The sequence below is a fragment of the Trachinotus anak genome, unplaced genomic scaffold (assembly GCF_046630095.1).
Source record: "Trachinotus anak isolate AG129_WGS33_773 ecotype Australia unplaced genomic scaffold, CSIRO_AGI_Tana_v1 ptg000003l, whole genome shotgun sequence".
Lineage (NCBI taxonomy): Eukaryota > Metazoa > Chordata > Actinopteri > Carangiformes > Carangidae > Trachinotus > Trachinotus anak.
Genome location: NW_027273854.1, coordinates 15216369 through 15237479, shown reverse-complemented (window position 1 = coordinate 15237479; position 21111 = coordinate 15216369). Strand labels below are relative to the sequence as shown.

The 21111-nt window shown below is 38.2% G+C and overlaps 2 protein-coding genes across 4 annotated transcripts in view; one reads left to right on the top strand and one right to left on the bottom strand.

The window, feature by feature from the left end:
• sez6l2 (seizure related 6 homolog (mouse)-like 2) overlaps positions 1 to 18122 on the bottom strand; it is a 29045-nt gene extending 10923 nt beyond the window's left edge. Inside the window, exons 1-8 of one of the 3 annotated variants that reach the window (XM_071473994.1) lie at positions 17884 to 18060; positions 16815 to 16845; positions 16568 to 16711; positions 15550 to 15659; positions 15233 to 15380; positions 3689 to 3769; positions 3372 to 3500; positions 3065 to 3280 (exon numbers count right to left, since the gene is read on the bottom strand). In XM_071473994.1, coding sequence (XP_071330095.1) covers positions 3065 to 3280; positions 3372 to 3500; positions 3689 to 3769; positions 15233 to 15380; positions 15550 to 15659; positions 16568 to 16711; positions 16815 to 16845; positions 17884 to 17934 — 910 coding nt within the window. In that variant the 5' untranslated portion in view covers positions 17935 to 18060. Of the gene's footprint in view, positions 1 to 3064; positions 3281 to 3371; positions 3501 to 3688; positions 3770 to 4538; positions 4678 to 12547; positions 14152 to 15232; positions 15381 to 15549; positions 15660 to 16567; positions 16712 to 16814; positions 16846 to 17883 lie in introns of those variants that run through there. The other 2 variants (XM_071473993.1, XM_071473992.1) reach the window with 2 other exon arrangements.
• Positions 4704 to 9448, top strand: asphd1 (aspartate beta-hydroxylase domain containing 1). The gene is made up of 6 exons (XM_071473995.1): positions 4704 to 4839; positions 6457 to 6925; positions 7177 to 7383; positions 8027 to 8234; positions 8850 to 8963; positions 9198 to 9448. The coding sequence occupies exons 2-6, from the start codon at positions 6473 to 6475 to the stop codon at positions 9305 to 9307; spliced, it is 1092 nt and encodes a 363-aa protein (XP_071330096.1). The 5' UTR covers positions 4704 to 4839; positions 6457 to 6472; the 3' UTR covers positions 9308 to 9448.
• Positions 18123 to 21111: the final 2989 nt, after the last annotated feature.

Sequence of the window (21111 nt, the reverse complement as noted above, 5' to 3'; positions counted from 1 at the left end):
AGTGTTTACTGAGCATGCAGACAAGGTAGAGGTCAGTAGTGATCCAAGACTCTGGGGGGCCCAGGCAAAGAAGCCCACTGAAGCCAATCAAAGAAAACCAAGACTATCGGCAGATGCTTCAACTGAACACTTCACATGCAGACTTTTGGTAGGCACTCCAATTTACAGATGTTCCACAAATGCCTCTTGTGCAGGCAATGAAGACACAGCAGCACACATCATCAGGAGCCCCACTTAGGGGGGTTTTGGGGGGGCGCCTTTTCCCATTGGGGCCCCAAGCATTTGCCTGGTTTGCCTCTTGTGGCAGTGTGCCTCTCATAGAATCAAATAAAAAATCAGGCCACTTAAATAAACTTCAACTTAAAACTTAATTAAATTAATTAAATTAAAGTTTATATTTTAAAGTTCTGCCTAAAGAGTTAAAGAAATAGTTTTCAGAAATAGGCTTCTTTGCTTTCTTGCCAAGTGTTGATGAAGATGAGGAGATTCATACAAATCTCATTTCTTCAAACGTAGCTGGGGCCAGAAGTCAATCAGCATTAGCTTAGTTTGGTGTAAAGATGGGAAACAGCTAGCCTCGCTCTGCCCAAGTGTAAAAAAGAAAACAAAAACAAACCAAAAAACCAGCTAAAGCTTATGGAAATTTTGTTGACTTAAGATGACAAATAATCTCATTTTCCTCAAGATCACAAGATAATTATAAAAAACACATATATAAGTGTCTAGTTCATTTGATAATGCCTGATTTCAGCAGATCACTGTCATGACGGTCACAACTGGACAGTAAGTCAAGGCATAAATGTATAGTTTTGTTTGCTAAAGTTATGGGTAGTTGAACTGACATTTTCAGGTTAAATCAGTAACAGCTGTTGAGACGCCCCATCTATGTACGCTGGCATGGCACTCCTGATCTCGGATAACCATTATAGGAGGAAAAGACCTTTTGTTTTCTCGTAATGATGGTATGATTATCTAATTTTCTTGAGATAATGAGATAAATTAACCAGTTATCATGAGAAAATGAGCTTTGCTATCACGAGATAACGAAATAATTAACTTGTGATCTCAGGATAATTGCATTAAAGAAATTGCAATTACAGCAATTTTTGCCTTCTGTAAAAGCTCACTAATTAATAGGCTCGATTTCGTTAATATAATACTCTGTAGAAAAATTTCTTGTCATATTTTCTTGGCACAAAACTCCCCCTAAAACAACAATGTGTTATTTTTAAAGCTTGGTTTTTATATGAACAAATAAGATTTTACATATTAATTATTGATTGTTATTGATCTGGTACCCAGATTTTGTTAGCTTTGGACAGAGCCAGGCAAGTGATTTGATCCTGTTTCTAGTCTTTATGCTAAGCTTAACTAACCAGCTGCTCGTTGCAGCTTTATATTTAATCTACAGATATGAGAGTGGCATCCATCTTCTCACCAAACTGTGGTCGAGACAGTACATTCAAGCACATTTCCCAAAATGTCTAACTAATCCTTTAAGGTATGATTGTGTTGCTGTGACAGGTGAACATGTTTGAGATATTTCCTTGCTACTTTGAGGATGTTTTACTCGGGGTTGAAACCACAGTTCTCAGTAAAGACAAAACAAGACCCCAGAGGAAGCAAATGACAAACTCTGTCTCTCTCTCTGTCTCTCTCGCTCTCACTCTCTCTCTCTCTCTCTCTCTCTCTCTCTCTCTCACACACACACACACACACACAAACCTCACTCATCCTTCATCTTGCGTGACATTTCTCTCCGCCCATCCCCGTGTAAATCAGCTGACCCCCCACACAGGATGCTATTGCGCTCTTCACCACCGCCTATTTGTATTCTGGTCATGATGCCATTGTTGACTGACTCATACTGATTTGTCAAATGAATACTTCTCTTCTTACAATATTAGGACAATAATACGACTGATATTAGTATTTAGAGGCTCAACTTGTTGCTCTCTATTCGATTAATACATTGTTTTCATGTTTAGTGATACATTTTCTATTTCTTTGTTTTAATAATGACTAAAAGACAAAGTGTATATTTACAATTTCAGTCAAGCAAACGCTAACAGTGAATGTGTCACATGACCGTAGACATACATCATGTACAAAATTCTTCCAGATATTAGGTATCAGCCACTCCGCCTACACTGGTTCATTCACAGATGTACCTCATCAAACAATCATGTTGTAACCTCAGCTGGGTGTGTATTTATATTGTCTTTTTTACAACTGTTTCTTATGCACTGATGATGGCTCATAGCTGAAACGTGTTTGTTGATTCAAGACTATTTACATGTGTTGTCTTCTTTACCTTGTTGACTCAGCTATGAACATGCACCCGATACAGTAACCTACTCAGGACTGGGAGTTGTGCGTGCTGCCACTGTTTTCGTCATTCTTCCAGATATTAGCCTAAGCCCCTCCTGTATTATGTTTCATCTCACTGGTTTGAAAGCATCAAAACCTTTTTAGAAGTCATCTGCTTCTCCATTGACATAATTCTTGTCCTTTTTTGACTGATGTAGATTTTACTGAAAGTGATAAATAAGGGATATTGATTTCTATCATCTTCGTCTGTGTATACATTAATTCCTTTGAGGCTCTCTAGAATTACTTCAGACCAAACAGCTAAAATGTCCCAATGTTGGCATTGAGCTAAACTATTCTTAGTAGGCAGCTATGCTGACTCCATAGCTTAAATGAGCTTTCAATATGAAGTACATGTACATCTTTTTCTTTACAAGTAACTCATATTGTACAGTGACCTGCTGGTGTTTCACCATTAATATTTTATGACTGTTTCATGTTACCTTGTCTGTCAAGTAATCTCCTTGTTATTCTTTCTTCAGGGACAGGCAGAAAAGAGTAATTACTGAAGCTGATTCAGAACCAAAATGATTCAGCAGGAATTTGTTGTCACTGCCAGTGCCAACAAAATCTGAGCAGCGCTAGAGCCACAGGTGAGATTCTTAATTATTTGTTGAAGCCTTTTTTCCACAACACTATCAGAATCATAAACAAACAAGAGCAAGGGAAAACTAAGGTGAGGGCATGCAAGTACCTGGCATGTGCATTGTGGTTATGGTAGTTGTGGTAATCAGAGTGGTGGTTGTCTCCTCCTCTATGGGCAGCAAAGACATGGTATTTCTTGATCCTGTCTGGCTGGCAGCAGAAGATGAGCTTAAAGCTGTTGTGAGCAGCCCTGGTGATATGACTGTTGCTGCTGACTCGGTCTGCCCAAGCCCAGGCACAGCCTGTGTCGGGTTGGTGGTAGTACCTGCAGAGTCCAAAAGTTCAGTTCATTGAGCAGTCACTCACATCGCACTGTAGCTGTTTTACCTAGGCCTTGAAGGCCTGCCTTAGTGTACCTGTGCCTGCAGAAGCCTGTCCCAAGTATTCCTTACTCTGCAGGGCAGCATGGATCAGGTCACCCAGTGGGTAAGAGTCTGGGGTTGATGTTGGTGGTGTATCAGGCTCAGGAGTCATAAAGCGCATACCTGAAATGGTCGGGGCTAATTATTGTTTCTGTTACTTGCAAAAACAAAAAAAACAAAAAACAAAAAACAAATATTAGGAGGACAGGACAAGTAAGCTGCACAGAAAATACATCGGCCTATTTTTTCCTCTGTCTCTCCAGGTTTGAGATTAACAAAGTCTGCATTCGTCAACAAACACATACAGTTACCTGAAACAAGGTGGATCATGGTGACATATAGCATCACAGCAAAGCGTGTAAACCCCATGGCTTTGGATGGAACTGAATGACCTGAGAAGGTTAGAGTGAGCAGATTGATTAGCAAACTATTATGCGAAAATTTAATTAGAACAATTGCTGTATCTTGTACTGTAATGTCATTGCGTATATTAGTATATTTTAATTGCTGCAGGAGGTACAGAAACAACCCATGCTAACTAGGGTGGTAGGCCTAATGCATAGCAAACTGTTAGTCATATTATTAATCATTCTCTCGCAATCCAGATACTGATCATATGTTTACATCACAGAGGCCACAATGACTCGGATTAGGGGATCATTGCGATGTGATACTGTAAAAGATCAGCTCCATCAATCCGGGAAATATCCATACAGGTTATAAAACACAGAAGCATGAATAAAAATTGAATGAAAGTTATTTTACAGGTCTTGGGAAAGGGAACACATTCACATCGCACACGCTATAAGGTTAAATATTCAGGCTTCCCCCTCTGCATTTTCTCACCCAAACCTGCAACAACATGCCCAAAAATGCGCTATTCCAAAATCCAGCAACGGAGCCTACCCTGGCCGCAGGTAGACTCTAATCCTTATTCTGTTATTATTCTGTTAATGGTAATGTGCCCAAAGGCGCCCCAGCTGCTATTCGAGGCGTTTCCACGGCGAAAATGCCAACCTGGTGTGTGACAAAATGATGGGGCTATGCGAGGCAGCATCGCTCGCACCTCCCCCGGCCCTCTTTGTGCGGAGGATGATTTTTGGCATCAGTCATCACTCCTGTGACACCGACATCCATGTCAGCAAGGCTGAAAACGCTTACCTTTATCCTCCGGGCTGCGCCCTGTGCTCTTTGTCTGGGATTGTATCCTGTTGCTTTAGGAGCCGGGAACACGGCGGGGTTGGTGCTGGTGAGATGCCCCTGGCTGGTTACCGTGCGGTTGACGCATTCGGCGATGATGTGAGGGCATTTGTGTTGAGTCTTCAGGTGCGCTCTAGCGGCGGAGCGCTGTAACTGCAGCGGCGCGCTGCAAAAAGCCACATTTCGTCCGTGGGGGCCAGAGGAGCTGTCCACCGACACGGTGCTGAAGTGTGCCCGACACAGCGCTGACCGGTGTACCAAGGTAATCAGACAGATGGTGTGGGAGGCGCCACGCGTGTGGGTAAATGGTGTATGTTTCCTGTTTGAAAGCCCTGCATGTTCCAATGGCGCATATTTTCGTGTCGCGGTTTCCCGCTACGGGTGGATGTTTGCGGTTTACATGAAATGCGGATGTTAAACCTGAAGCAGCTGAGCCGTGCGGGCTGGTGCTGTACAAAAACAAGATCAATGCTGAAGCGACTGCATGCAAAACCCCCAGTGTCCATAATTTATGGAACACCTTGATGATGCTTCGCCATGCTATAGCCTATAGGTGTTTCAGTGGGCAGTATCATCACTGGGCATGTAATTGACGCAACTACAAAACGCATCCGTTGGAATAAGCCTATGACTCTCTCTCTCTCTCTCTCTCTCTCTCTCTCACACACACACACACACACACACATACACAAGTATGTGTTTTTTTTTAATTGCCATTCATAAAGACAAGGTTGTAACAGAAAGCCGATTTATATACAGCCCAAATGCAACATTTCGAACTTCATATTGAAACTTCAAACTTCTATGAAACGTACACAATAGCTTTGGTTACATACACATTTTATTTATTACTCATAATTAATTCCCCAAAATCCAATATTGTTGGTGACAAATGTTATTTAAAGAGACACATTTTTCAACAGGAAAGGGAGCACTACACTCAAAAGGCTTTGTATGAAGGCAGGAATCACAATTAGACAAAAGTTGGAGCTCATAAATACTATAAATTATATATATATATATATTATACTTATTATTTATTATATATACTTATTTAACTTATTTATACTTAAACTATTGGAAAGTTTGGTAGGGAACTAGAGGCAGATAAGCAACAAAGCACAACCATTCATAAGTGGTTAAACTCCAGCCTCTTTACTCTGTAGACCTCACAATAAAAAAGAGAATTAATTTGGCACATTAAAAGGAGGAAAAGAATATTAATTCTTGCATTCAGATTATTGGCTGGGAAAAGCTTTGGCTAGATCCACAGCTAGGAATCTCAGGGAGCGATAGGGCCAAGATCAGGTCTTAGGGCCTATATAACACCATGAGGTCAGTCTCAGAGGCAACTAAACCAAAGGCTCTGTGAGGGACTGGTAACCTGTCCTGATTGTTTCACTAATTTCTTCCAAGCGCATGCTGGGATAGGCCTCAGCCCCCTGTGACCCTGTGGGGGATTAAAGTAAAGAAAGCAGATGAATGAGTTGGCTTTTTGAAACCAGGTCGTTCCCTTTGGGCTGTGCTTGTTGGCATAGAGCCTCTCCTCCCCATAACATGATCTGTAAGACTTTAACAAGCCCAAACATGTTTTTGGATTGTAGGAAAGACCTCTTACTTCTGTTGTTTTTATTATATAAATTGAGAAAAGACCCCACTAGTTAAAAACATCACCATGAAGGCTAATAGTACAGAGTGTAGAAAGTCTGGAGTGGCATGTAAAACTAGTTTCAGTTTTGTAAACACACACACACACACATATATATTTATTTATTTATTAAATATTTAATAATCTGAGATTACTTTGTAGTACTTTATCATATTTTATATACAACACATTACAATAATCTCTCCATCTCTTTCTATCTCAATATTTTAGGGTCAAAAATTAAAGGATGCACTGGTCAATGAATACGCTGCCCATGCCTCAGTATGTAGAGCTGGGTGTTCATTCACTGAGTGGCCTTCTCTGGACTCTACTGCTCCTGTTTCTGTGGCACTGTTATCGGATGGGCTCTGATCTCCCAATCCCAGGCCACTCACATGCTGGAAAGCTCAAGTCAGGCTCAAGGCGGTCCAAGATGTCCCGTGGTGGTAGCTGCGCTGGAACAAAATGTAGTGCACGGTCCAAGCTGTCAAGGAATGATCAAATTAGTCCCTTTATTTCCATGGAAACAGAGGAGGATGAGGAACAGGGACAGGGTTACCTCACCCCTGTGCTGAGTCATGCCTTGTTCCCAGCCCAGGCATCTGCAGAAGCCAAAAAACTCTACGCAGCACTGCAAGAATATGCCAAACGCTACAGTTGGGTGGGCATGGGCCGCATTCATAAGGGCCTCCGTGAGCAGGTACAATCTTATTCCACACAAGCCATAAGCGGGTGATTGCAATTGGTAGTAAAGTTTGTGTAATTATCTATTTCACTGAATTTTGCTCTGGTCCCAGATTAGTTTTCGTGTCATGCATAACTACATAATGTGTACAGTAGCAATCCTAACACCTCATTCTGAACTATTTTCAGTCCAATGGTTAACAAAAGGAAACATTGTCAAGAATTAATCAATGATTTCTCATTCTTACTTTTTCGTTCTCACTTTAGGTCAGACTAAATGATCACTCTGCTATACAGAAGCCTCATCTCTTCTTCCTGCCGGATGTCCCAAGTGTTCCTTTCTTCCCACGTGATGCTCATCGACATGACATTGAAGTCTTGGAAGCCAGCTACTCTGTTATCTTGGCTGAATTCCAGGCAGTTTACCAGCGGGGCATTGACTCAAAACTAGGCTGGACCTGTCTGGGACCAAAGGTACACAACAAAATCTTTCAGGGCCAATATTATAAAGGAGCAGCAAAAGAATCAATCTTTACATAAAACTGTTATTTTCAGTTATGCAAAGAACTGTGAAAAGACAGTGGCACAACAGATCTCAACAAAAGTATATTTATTTTGGGTTTTTTATGCCTCTGCACTGATGACAGCCCAGGCTGGAGGCATTATGTTTTCAAGTTCTCTATCTGTCCATTCGTCTGTCCCATTCTCTTGAAAGTTATAACTCAGTAATGCCATGAGGGAATTTCTTCAAATTTGGCACAAACATTCCCTTGGACTCAAGAATAACAGAGTAGATTTTTGTGGTAAAAGGTCAAAGGTCAAGGTCACTGTAACTGCACAAACAAATGTTTTTAGCCATAACTCAAGAATTCACGTAGCAAATTGCAATTTTCGCACAAAGGCTTAAAATTTTCTATGATTTTATAAACAGGGATGTAGCCTGAAACTAGCCTGAGTGGTAGAGGTGGTAATTCTAGTTTATGATTAGAGTCGTTCATTTTCTCACCACCTATCAGTTCTGATATTAATAATAGGAGGAATTGATTGATCCTGATTCAATCTGATGTATGTATCACATTTGAATCATATGTTACTAGAAGCTCATTGTCTCTTTCAGGGCCAGGCAGTGTTTCCCTTGTACAATGCAGGTGTCTGTGTGGCAGGAAACTGTCGCTCTTGTCCCTGCACCTACCGGACACTTCTCTCCCTACGTACATTCATAAGCAGCAACTCTCTGGGATCTGCTGGGTTTTGGCTATTGGGGCCCGGAGCTACATTGGGAAGCTCATATGGACCCACCAATACACGCCTCCGTTGTCATCTTGGTGAGCAAAAAATTACACTCATCGTGCTTTATTTGCATTTATCTGCATCTGCTCCTCCAATCAAAATCTACCGACTCATGCTTCTGCTTCACACAATATGCCGCAATTTGCACTGCACTCTGCAGTAACTGGTCCATGAAACTGGTCCATGTCATGATCTAGAGAATGATTACATTATATCAACTAAAATTCAAGACCCTATTCTCACTTCTAAAACACACAGATTTACCACCTAAACTCACCTGCATCCTTTCCTCCTCTTTTAGTTATGAGAGGTCACATGAAATGAAGGGTTAGACCTGACTGTAAAATCACAGATGGAAATAATGTAAATTCAGTATCCAGTACTTAACTCAGTACACTATGGGGTACTTTGGAACTGTTCTGCTGTAACAAATATATTGATGTCAGACTTTACCAAAAAAGCGAGATGAAATACTAAACCATGGCATAATGTAGTACTTTGTGTGTCAAAGCTTCCCCTTAGCCCTTTTTGTACTATGATCTGTCTGGCGATAATCCTCTCTGTTTTAAACACACACAGTACTGGATTGTCTGCCCTTCTTAGCTAAGTGAAAACATAATATTCTGTAACAAAAGACTTCACTTTTGTAGGTTTGCAGACTCCACCCCTGTGTGAGCTAGTGGTGGGAGGGGAGCCTCAGTGCTGGTCAGAGGGGCACTGCCTTCTGGTTGATGATTCGTTTCTTCACACTGTCTCCCACAAGGGTCAGTGAAAAACTAATTTTTTTTCTAATTTGTGATCATATATAGTATTTCTGGGTGAGTTCATTTCAAATGGAACTAACTGCAGTTAAGACAATCAGGAAATAAATGCTTATATCATTAATTTCACTCGTGCATAATCTCTGTCACATAAGCATCTTTCTTCATCGTTCTTAACAGATTAACCTGAATGGCTGCCACATTTTTACCTAAAACTGCATCTGTCTATTTTTAAAGGGCCTCCAGATGCCGGACCCCGCGTCATTTTGAGTGTGGACCTCTGGCATCCAAATGTTGCTGCAGCAGAGAGACAAGCTTTGGACTTCATGTTCAGCCCTGACCTCTGAATTTACTCCTGCACTACCAATAAACAACATGCAGGGATGCCTTACCTTAGCCCTGCTTGTTGTGGGTCACACATCTCATTCAAACTGATGAATCACTGTGTGAATTTGCTCTAAGAATTTCACAAGCCATTAGCCACGCTTTCAAGTGGTGTTGGGTTTATGGTCTACACCAGGAAGTGCCACTTGAATTCATTATTATGGATGATGTAAGACAATACTAAATGCTAGAAAATTTGGCTGCAAACTACAAACTGACATCATCTGAAAGCACAAAGAGATCTAAACTAAGAGGAGCAGATCTGGTGTAAATCTTACAATAACATAAACAATGTCTTGACATCATATACTATGCTAGTGAATGCTATTTGCATGTGAAACCTATCTGTCATGATTACTGGACTTAAAGCTGCTGATGCATGTGCTGATATGCCTTCAGGATAAGAGGCCATAATTTATTTTGAAATTTTTAGATTGCCTATGGTTCAACCAAAAAACTGTGAAAACATGAAAATCGTATAAATGTAAATTTTCAATTTATTTTTATTTTCCAAAATGAATGCCAAAATATATAAATGTTCACACACTGTGGTTAATCTTTCTCTTCTTGTTACTATCCTCTGTATGCTTGTATGTTTCTATGCTAGTGGTTTACATATTTTATGACATGCATATATGAGGGTTTTTGTCAATTCCTTTTTTTTCTTGGAATCCAAATAACAAATAAATAATAAAGAAATCAGTTTTGACTCTAGATTCATGTTACGAATAGCAGTCAGACTGAAAAAGCTTAGAAAGAAAGAAAAATGTGACAAGATACAAGTAAATGCAAGGCAGAATTGAGCATTTACAATTTTCAAAGGGGTAACACACTTTTGTTGATAAAGTATGCTTAGAGCAAAGCTGATTGTTTTGTAAGATACATTAACTTATCTGGGGAAACACAAGTATATTATTTTTAGTGGAAAAAAAATGTAAATTGACTGCTTGGCTTTTTAAAAAAGAAAAAAAAGAAAGTGTAAATGTATTAAATGTGTCAAAATTATTGTTTGAAAAAAAAACCCCAAACAGATTATAACATTAACATTTCCAATGAATATGCCTTTTAAAACCAACTAAAACACCATTTTGGAAATATATTCTTGTTCATTAAGCTTTCACAGCTCTTTTTTGTTATTTTTTCAGTTAGTAGATGAGAATTACTGTGGTGATTTTGTCTTATCTGCCATCTGTTCATCTGAGGGTCCCATGATGAGGATTACAGAGACTGAACTAATCCATCCCGTGAGACAGATTATTCCTGAGATTGTTTATATGTACTCGTATGCACATGTATGTTGTTTAATGATGCATGATTCATTCAACACAGGACATTTACTCTATGAGCCATGTAGGATTTGATTTGAGGCAAAATATTTGATTGTTAAATTCACCTGCAAATAATATAACGACTCAAATATTCAATATTAATGTCAGATGTCAGTCTTATGTCAGATTTCCTAGACAGCCCACCCGAGCATCACAAGTCAGGGTCTCAAGGTCATGCACCTTGCTGTGTTATAGTAATTTTTCAATACAGTGATTGCACCAGCAAATCCAAAGCATTATGTTTTACATCTTATGCTAATAGTAGTCACCAAATAGTTTCATCAAGCAATATTTAATGTTTTTCCAGTGATTGCATGGCAGTTGGTATGGCTATATATTTGGCTGTAGCCTTAAAAGACCAGCACATTCATTTGAAAGACAAAAATAGCTATTGTCACACTCAATTTTCATGATGTTCCTTTGTTATGCAACAGCTTTAGCAACATTTATTTCAGATTAGGGATTATTTCAGCAAAAGATGCCAAATGAACAAAGTGGATGGAAAATTAATTTGTTATTATTATTGTTGGCAATCTGTCATTCAGAAATAACATCAATTATATTTGTGGATTAATCTGCTTGGCATACGCATTATTTTGTCCATTTACGTTCAGTTAAACTGTATTTAGTAAGACATGGCCTGGACTGCTGTGCATATAACATGAAAGGGCAGCAATCAATACTCCAGTAATCAATTGCACTTAACCACAACTCGGTATTAGTATTGATTATGAAATAATAAATCACATAAAAATAAATCACGTAAAAATACCCACACAAAAAGAGAAATTACATATACACACATGCAATTAATCAGTATTTGTGTCACTGAAGCCTACACTGCATGCTTGACCAAAGTGTTTGTGAAAACAATGGTACTAGATAAAATCTTTAATCATCCTCTGGGAACCTTAAAATATCTATGCCAAAGTAGAAAGTATATTACTCTGTGCAGACAGCTTATTATGACCCATAGTTACATTTTATGATGGGAGCAACAGGAGAAGTTCGGTGACAGCAACAAAGTCCACATTAGGAGAAGGTTGGGGTGGATGGATGTGTTGACAAAATGCAAGACTTTCACACAGGACATTGCTGTTTGTTTCCCTTGTGAAATCATAATGCCATGTTTATTGTAACCATGAAAATAAAGATCCTCTAACCTTACGAAATTACTGGGATCTTTTCCAAAAACCTAAGCAACTAGTTTTTTGCATACCAAACCAAACCAAACTGACTCTTCCATAACATGAACCTTGTGTCAAAGGTGCAGTATGCCCTGTATTGGTACTAGTATGCTCCTATGGTTTGTATCCAAAGGTAGGGACAAGTGACTTTTATGGTTGTTTAAGATGGAGGACATATTTGTTAAGTGGTTAGATGGAGACACAGCTTTTGTTATTATTATTTTTTTTTCACAGAACCTTATTATTACTGTAAGCAATTATTTATTGGAAGTGCAGGTTTTTCAACACCAGATCTGTGAACTCTGAGGTGTGTGTTTGGAAAATCACTGCATTAGCTTTAGTAATCACATTCTTAATCAAATATTTTATTAGATAAGTTAACATATTCATGTTGTAGTTCAATAACTGTTAAAACCTTTATAACAAAAAAACTGGATTTGGTCAGTATTACCATATTACTTCGGAGAGACTTACCTCACTGCTAGATAGCTACACGATCATGATGGAAACATTTCTTCAAATCACAAACAGGGAAATACCATGCAGTTTTATTTGCTAGAATAAGCGATTTGTTTTTGAGATTACAAAGTTCAAACGCTGAGAATTTAGAAGGCAGACCTCCAAAAAACAGTGCTGATCATTTTCAGCGGAGTGATAAAGCCCTCTTGATTGGATTGATTGAAGGTACTGCAACTCAACTCAACTTTATTTATATAGAACCTTTCATACAAACATGTGGCCCAAATTGCTTCACAGAGCAAGATTAAAACAGCACAGACAGAAAGGTAAAAACAAAACCATTACAGACTCGTGTGGGGAGCTGCTGATCATCAAGGAAGGACTGTTGTCAGTGTCCACAATGATTATACACTTGAAAATTATAAGGACCATGCACATAGTGCACACCCTGCACCTGTGTCGTTACAAAGATCAGTTACGGTACTGGCTTCTGTGGACTGACACATGTTCATGTAATATTGGAGTAATTGTATTTATAAGCTTCTTACCTGTAACTGGGAAACTATGGGAAACTCTGATCTGTTTAAGAGCTCCAATATATCTGATATAGTACTTGATAATTTTGGAAGTTCCTGACAACCAAACAAACATGAATGCATCAAGTCCACTGTTCAATCTTATTAAACCAAATTTTAATGGCTATAGTGTTACATTGTCCAACCACAGTGTTTTAAACCCCTACATGATCAAGCCAGTAATTATACAACTACAGAGCTGTCCATATTGTGGACACTCACAAGCAGTAGGGTCAATCCAGTTCTCACATCCCGGCTCCACTGACACAATGTTTAGTCTCCAGATAGGGAGCAGATGGGGAGATGGCAATGTAGTATAGTAATTTATTTCCAAGAACTCCTCCTACCTGAACAGCCAAACGTTGTTTGTCTATACCATCTAATATGACCCATAAAAGGATCTCCTGAAATAGCTTCCCTACGGCAGCAGACATGCTGGACCTTTGTTGTCATGGTTACAGTAATAAAAAGTGCAAGCTTATGGAACAGCCATGGTTTGGTTGAGGCAAAAAACAACTGAGTTAGTAAAAGACTGTGGTTTGGGTTTCAAATGTTACCTATGTCCTCACCCTATCTAAAGAACATGCTAACTAGTTTCACTTGCATTATCTTTTAATTGCTGTAAACAACATTTTGACACTATTTGGATTTACTTTAGTTCTTCCTGGCCAGCCCACAGTGCAGCACAATCACAGCATCTTCACAAAACAGATTTGTTGACTCTGTATCGCATCTTCTGTCAACATGCTTACTAGCTGAACATTACAGACATTGCTAATTTTACCACTATTACAGCTACAGCTATTTGTCTGCAGTGCAACCACGTTTATCAATTCATCATCACGAGAAAGCAGTGATTCTTTTTGAACAATGACAATGACATGTACACTCACTAATCTGTGAAACAGGTCTGTGAGATTCAGGGCAAACTAGATGATAAGAAAATTGCCAACTTTGTAGATCCAAAATGTTATGGTTATCACTATCAAGATCTACAATTCAATCAAATCAAATAATTTCACTTTCATCAATTTTAACAAAAAGAACGAACCTTCTTTGTTGACTTAGAATAAATAAACATAATATAATATCATCATATATAAAACAGACGCCACTTAAATAACAGGAAACAAAGTAAAATGATTCATGAGAAGTAGGCTGTCGTCAGCATAAGATTCAATAAAAAATGTATGCTCTCCATTCACAGCCATCCATTCATTCTGTGGTCCTCATTTCTGTGACATCATTTTCACAAACTCTGTAAAAAGAAAGGACAAAAGATTGATTAGCTAAATTCTTGTAGGTTCAAAACAAACAATTTTCATTTAGCTGCTGACAACCACACTACATACTTTTTGCTTTGGCATGAAATAAATATAAATTAGTTATTGTTTAAGAGATTGAGCAATGTTTTTCTATTGAAGACTGTCTCAATGGTAAATTTATATTCTGTTTAAAATGTGTAAGTAACAAACAAATGACAAAAATACGTAATTAATAGAGTTTTTTCATGGCAAACATTGTGACATGTCATTACAGATAAAGCACAGGTGAAACTAAAGCCAGGAACACGCTGGATGTGTGGTGGCTGTGGAATATCTTGGTTTTCATTTCGGCGCCCGTGTTAATGGGTTAGAGCAGACACAACGCACATCCCGGCTATGTCACATTTTTCTTTTTCACATGTGATGTGCATGGTTCACAGAAAATTTTGACAGAGAAAAGACTTATCAGTCATATCGACATCATACAAGCAACATTACATAAAATTTACTCCTTCCGCTATATTTCTCTATGGCTGAATCTGGCTGAATCTGAATATGACACAGACGTGAAAAAATATTTATTTTTTAACTATTTTAAAACTAGGAGCTACATATGGAGACAGTGGCAATTTAGTGAGATTTTCTGTCAGAAATAAATCAGAAATTCATTTATAATCCACATTCCATTAACATGCAAACTCTATGTACAGAAATAGAGCTGGCAGAAGCAGCAGTGCAGCAGACATACAGCCGGTGTGAACACACATGCTGGTCCTCCGCAACAGGTCAGCGACGGAAGCCGCAACGCACACAGGGCAGGCAGTGTATTCCCAGCATCATAACATTTAACATGGCTCACATGCTAATTGGTGTGTCAGTAAGCCATAGCAGTGACAGAGAAGTTTATTCGACATTCAAATTGAAATGATTTTAAATTAATTCTTCAACTTCTGTGTCTCACAGAGCAGTTGTCTTCTCAGTCAAAATCATCCAGCAGAGGTTGAACAGGTATAAGCTGGTATATTTTGTCCTGTGCTGTGTGTGTTTGTGTGTTTGTGTCTACTTGTGTCTCACCCTCAAAGTCAACTGTTCCATCGCCATTATTGTCAGCTTCTCTCACGACAGCATCAATTTCATTTTTGCTGGCTTGTTCGCCTAACAACTTTATCATGGCATGTCTCAGCTCATCCGATGTGATTGCACCATCACCATCTATATCAAACTATAGGGAAGGGGCGAAGAAAATAATATTATTGCAAAGCTTTAGGATGCATATTGCAATTACAATGTAATGCTATAAATTCTAAGTTTTAGCTTTTACAGTATGTTCTTCCAGTGTCCACCATGGGGTGCCAAAGACTAAAGAGAGAGAAAAGGTGTGTTGAGCGTACCTCTCTGAAAGCATCTTTAAGTTCCTTCAACCCAATCATCCCTGCAGTTTCAGCCAGAAGCTTGGGGGTCATTAGTTCCACAAAATCTTCAAAGTCCACCCGTCCCCCCACTGTGATAAGACAGATGACATTACCAATATACCCACTGTATAAGCAGGCAATAATCGGAAAACACAGCTTTCTCCTGCCATGTATCTTCTTTGTTTTGAATTATCAACATAAAAATGTTGGTGGATTAAAACACTTGCATAATATAGTGTTCTGTCAAGTCAGTAAACATCTACAGGTTCAAATTTAATTTTTATATATGATAATTAAATATATGATAACATGCTTTGCTGTAACATTTGCCACTTATGTAGGGTGAGTCATCAGACCATACATTCGTGTTATTGCTTCTACCCCCTTGTTCTTACACTTGACGAGCTACTTTCAAGATAGAAAATGCAAATAAAGAGCTCCAGAGACACATATCTCGTAAGAGATGTTTCCTGAAACTTTCAGAACAAGAAATACCAATTCAGCAGCAGTTTGTCACATCAATATGATTGACATAATGACATATGATTGACATAATGTAATCATTTTCAATAATAAAATTTTAAAGCACAGCTATGAATCGATTTAAATATTTTCTCAGTAAAAACTTGATTTATTATTTCTACATAAATAACAAATACTTTTGTATGTCAGGTTACATCCCCAGTCTTGAAGAAATTGTACATTAAATTATGCATTAGACTTTGATAAAATATTACAATTAATGGATGAATTAATAAATAAAATGCTATATTCCCAATACATATTATTACATATTATTATTACATTACATTACTGTAACGAAGGGTCCCAGTACAACCATGGAAGTAACAAAGAACATTTTTTTATTCTAACCTGCAAAAATACCTTAAAAATTGTTATTTGTGTCTAGGCTCTAGGTAAAAGGTTGACTGCAAAATGCAGGAAAAAGGCACTACTTATGTGCTTGGCTTTGACCTCATTAGAAGACATTACTCACAATTCATGTTGATGTTCTGGCTCAGTTCTATCAGCTCCATTTCAGTTGGCATGTAACCCATGGTCCTCATCAGGTTCCCCAAGTCTTTACAGCCTATGAAACCATCTTTGTCTTTGTCAAACTCCACAAAAGCTTCACGCAATTCTGGAGGGAAATTGAGAGTGTTATGTAACCAAACTTTGAAAAGGTAAAAAATATTATAGAGCACTCTAACAAGTACATCTTGAAGCATAAACACAGCAATTACCTTCTATCTCATCATGTGCAAGATCTCTTGTCTGCAAAATAATGATAACATGGACAGAAATATGAAATGATGTTAGTATGCTTTAAATATAACAGTTTACTACAAAATGTCTGCAGTCACCTACAGTGGGTCCCTCTGAAAGATAATGACTTTGTCTAAGCTCCAAGCTCCATACGACATAAGTATTATAGATGAAAAATAAAGTCTCTGTGGAATTAATGCGTGCTAGACACACTTGAAATTGTTAGTGTCCCATGTCTATGGACAATCATTATTACATTATACATAAATCAGCCATAAATGTCAGATTAACACATCTTGATTTGTTCAATAGTTTTGTATATTCTGTGAACACGGATTGCTGTTGTCACATTAACATGTGTAAATATGTTTTGACATAATAGATACTAGAATTCAGACGGGCTGAGTCTGTGTCAATCCCTGCTTAGAACATTTTTATACAGTATTGACACAGCATGTTCATCGTGGAATTACATCAGCACAGATTTCTATAAATTTCGAATGCTGGTCAAAATATTATGTACGTGAAGAGAGCATAATGCAACATATGTAAATATGTTTTTATTTGTATTTTGGTTTTGTGTAAATGTAATCTTTGAAATCAGGACCAAAGCACAGAAACTGACTGAGTGCCAAAGCAGCTGCCTAATGCACCGGTTAAAAAGTTTGCCCTCCCACCTCTACTCCAGAATGGGGCTAGTCCTTTAAGCTTCTTTTCCCATTAGTTTAAAATAACACCATATAAAAATGAACATAAAAATAAATAAATAAATAAATAAATAAAACACAACAAAACTAAAAAAAAAAAAAAAATCAAAACAAAACAAAAACCAATAAACAAACAAACAAAAAATTGTTTCATGGCTGATCAACAGATGAAAGTAAGATTTGTTTTCCTGGAACCAATTAAAAAGAAAATAACACATATACTAATGATTCATGTGAGCTTTAGAATACTCTTAAGAGAAAGACACATAAATAGTCAAAAACAATTCACGCCTTAACTGTACTGTAAAACTATAAAACCATAAAAAAAATAGTGACTTACTTGTCTCCTTGTTCCTCCCCTGAGAAAGATGCAGGCTTGTTTAAGACTCATGATGACAGCCTTTGTTGAGATCCTGAGCTACTTGTGTTTGTGAATTCTTACAAAAAAAAAATTAAGTTCAGTGTGTTATATTTCTCTGTATCATCTGGTTTTGTTTTTCAGCGCCAGCATGTGTGTGTGTATAAACCATGATCAGTAGTGATCTGCGTGTGCCTGAGAGGAGGGATGAGGTCCCTTATGGATTATCTCCGCAGCTTTGCTCTGGAAAAGAAAGATAGGCTTAATGCTGGGCATATACACATTCCATCCATATCCATATACACAGTCAAAGATTACAGTTGTTAGTAGAAGCTTTTTTACAACACAGAATAAATGTATATAAATGTTATAAGATATTTTATTGTAATAATGATTTTTATAATTTGAGATATTATATATATTTGATTCATTTGGAAAAAGGAAACCCATGAAGAATACATAACTGTGTTTGGATGACATTGTGCTAGTGAGTGAAGCTTTCTATCTACAGATGGGAAAGTGGCAACATAAAATGTCTGGGAATCGACTGATTGTGACTGTGAATCACATACAAGCTTTTTTTATTTTATTTTATTTTTTTTGATATGCACAATAAAATAATAGTGTTGTTTTACAGCTATACCTTGTGATGATAATTTAACATGAAATGAATGGATTTGTCAGAATGTCCTGTCTCAGCATGAGCATGCAGGTTATCTGATTATGAAAGACTTGCAGCAGTTAAACTGCGTTTTCACTGTATTTATCAAAATATACATCATCATTACATAACCATATATGCTTTGACAAAATTAAACGTTCTGGGCAACTTAAGAAGATCTTCTCAAATGTACATGCAAGCATGACATATGTGGTTGAATTGTTGGTTGTTGTTGGCACATGACCACAGTCTGATCACACAAAAACGACATATTCAGTGAAAATGTATTTCAAATGTAATGAATTCGGTCTGGCTGTATGTGGTGTATGTGAACAGGATTAATCTGGACGTCAGATAATGCCATGAAATCACTTTTTATATCTTTTTACATAACAGCATTGATCCTGCTCATACACTGTGCGTTCACTATATGCAGACAGATCAAATTAACCAAACATTACTCTTACATTTACAGACCCTGAAAGAAAAACGAAAGAGAGAGACTAAAAATGACTATTGTTGGATATATACCTGTGTCTTTCCTTATACCAGCTCTTTTCCACACATGCATGATGAGCTCAACAGAGGAGTCATTGTAAAAACAACTGAAAATGATAAACTTAGACAGATGTAGTTTTAATTTCACAGGTCAGGATTTTCCGAACGTACTGTCTTAGCAGTCAGAAGTGTTGCAGTAAGTGTGTTAATGTTTTTTGAAACTGAAAATGGGAAAAAAAACACATGAAATTCTGTGTATCTTATTTTTATCTAAAAATATTTGCCCCTCCCTTGTAAAATGCCAATGCAAATCTAAGCTTTTGAGCAGGTGTACTTCTGTCCTCCCATCTACTGGCTGTCTCAGTGTGAAGCAACTGCGTCCTCATCTTCAGTCTCAACAAGATGGACAAACTGTCTGTTCTGCTGACAGCGCTCTGTCTGCCTTGTAAGTTGTGTTATGCTATAGTACTCGTCAAAAAAAAGAAAAAAAAAAAAAACCTTTTACTTAATGTTCTGGCATTTGACCTACTCCTCTTTCATTGCCACCTATCGCTTTTTATTTCCAGATTTCTTTGTAGGTTTGAATGGCCAGAGTCCATTCCCTCCACATCAGTGCTGAAAAAGCCTCAGGAATCCCTCAGTCTTTCCTGCAGGGGATCGGGATTTGATTTCAGTAACTATGGAATGCACTGGATCAGACAGCCTGCAGGAAAAGCACTGGAATGGATGGGGCTTATTTACTATGATGCAAGTAAAACTGTGTACGCCAGCAGTGTGCAAGGACGTATAGAAATCACCAGAGATAACAGCAACAGCATGGTGTATCTGAGACTGTCCAACCTGAAGCCAGAGGACTCTGCTGTGTATTACTGTGCTGGATACACACACTGGTTAAAGTGAGCAGAGAGGCTTTACAAAAATCTAGAAATAACCTGTGTTCACAATGATAAACAGGGGGCAGCAGCAGATCAGAAACTATATAACATTTTGGCATCGTGCTTACACAAGCAAAGGGAAAAACACAATGTGAAAGCACCAGCTGAGGTTGTGGTTTGTGACTTCCTCATTCTTTCGCTTTTTTACAACAGTTTGGTGGTTAATAATATTCCCATTAGACATGTATGAAACGTTTTCTGTTATATTTCAGCTGCCAAAAGAAGAAGCTAATAGCTGATGAATAATAAGGCCACCAGTTAAAAAAAAAACAACAAAAAAACAGATGATAAAGACATAACTGTTTGCAAGATGTAACAAAGAGGTGTCATCCAGGAGAGCAAAAACAGTAGGCTCGATGTGTTTTTGGGCAGGCAAAATTAAAGATGGCCAAGACCATTTTATCTTTTATTCTTTTATTTATTTACTTATTTTAAAGCTTTTGTTTACCTATTCAGAGAATAAAGCTGATTTAATGAGCATCTCTGACAGTCCATCGAGATCAGACTTAAACCTTCCCCGGCCTGAGACAAATATGATGAGTTATGAATTATAGTGACAGCAGTCCATCCTTCTTTTATATCCTGTCAGTGTCCTTCTCTATGCAAAGTGAACTTCCTCACAGTCTGCTATAAAGACTTGATATCCTGCTGTCAGTTACAGCAGAAGAAGAGAAGCTCCCATCAGATCACCTTCAATACCAACCATGTTCTCTGTAGCTGTGCTGCTGCTGCTGCTGCTGGATCCTGTGAGTCTCACTGAGGCAGAGACACTGACAGTATGATGACAGCACACTGACTGGTCACTGTTACTACACTGAGTCAATATTCAACATGTTTTCCTCCACAGGTGTGAAGTGTGAACAGTTGACACAGCCAGCCTCCGTGACTGTGCAGCCAGGTCAACGTCTGACCATCACCTGTCAGGTCTCTTATTCCCTGAGTAGCTACTACACAGCTTGGATCAGACAGTCTGCAGGGAAAGGACTGGAGTGGATTGGAGGCAAATATACAGGAAATTCATACTACCAAGAGTCACTAAAGAACAAGTTCAGTATCGACTTAGACTCTTCCAGCAACACAGTGACTCTAAATGGACAGAATGTGCAGCCTGAAGAC

Bases quoted from the DNA above. Each gene is read 5' to 3' on its own strand.
- asphd1 (XM_071473995.1), top strand. From the start codon at position 6,473: ATGCACTGGTCAATGAATACGCTGCCCATGCCTCAGTATGTAGAGCTG. The intron at 8,235-8,849 runs GTGAGCAAAAAA...TCACTTTTGTAG, and splicing joins ACGCCTCCGTTGTCATCTTG to GTTTGCAGACTCCACCCCTG. The intron at 8,964-9,197 runs GTCAGTGAAAAA...CTATTTTTAAAG, and splicing joins TCACACTGTCTCCCACAAGG to GGCCTCCAGATGCCGGACCC.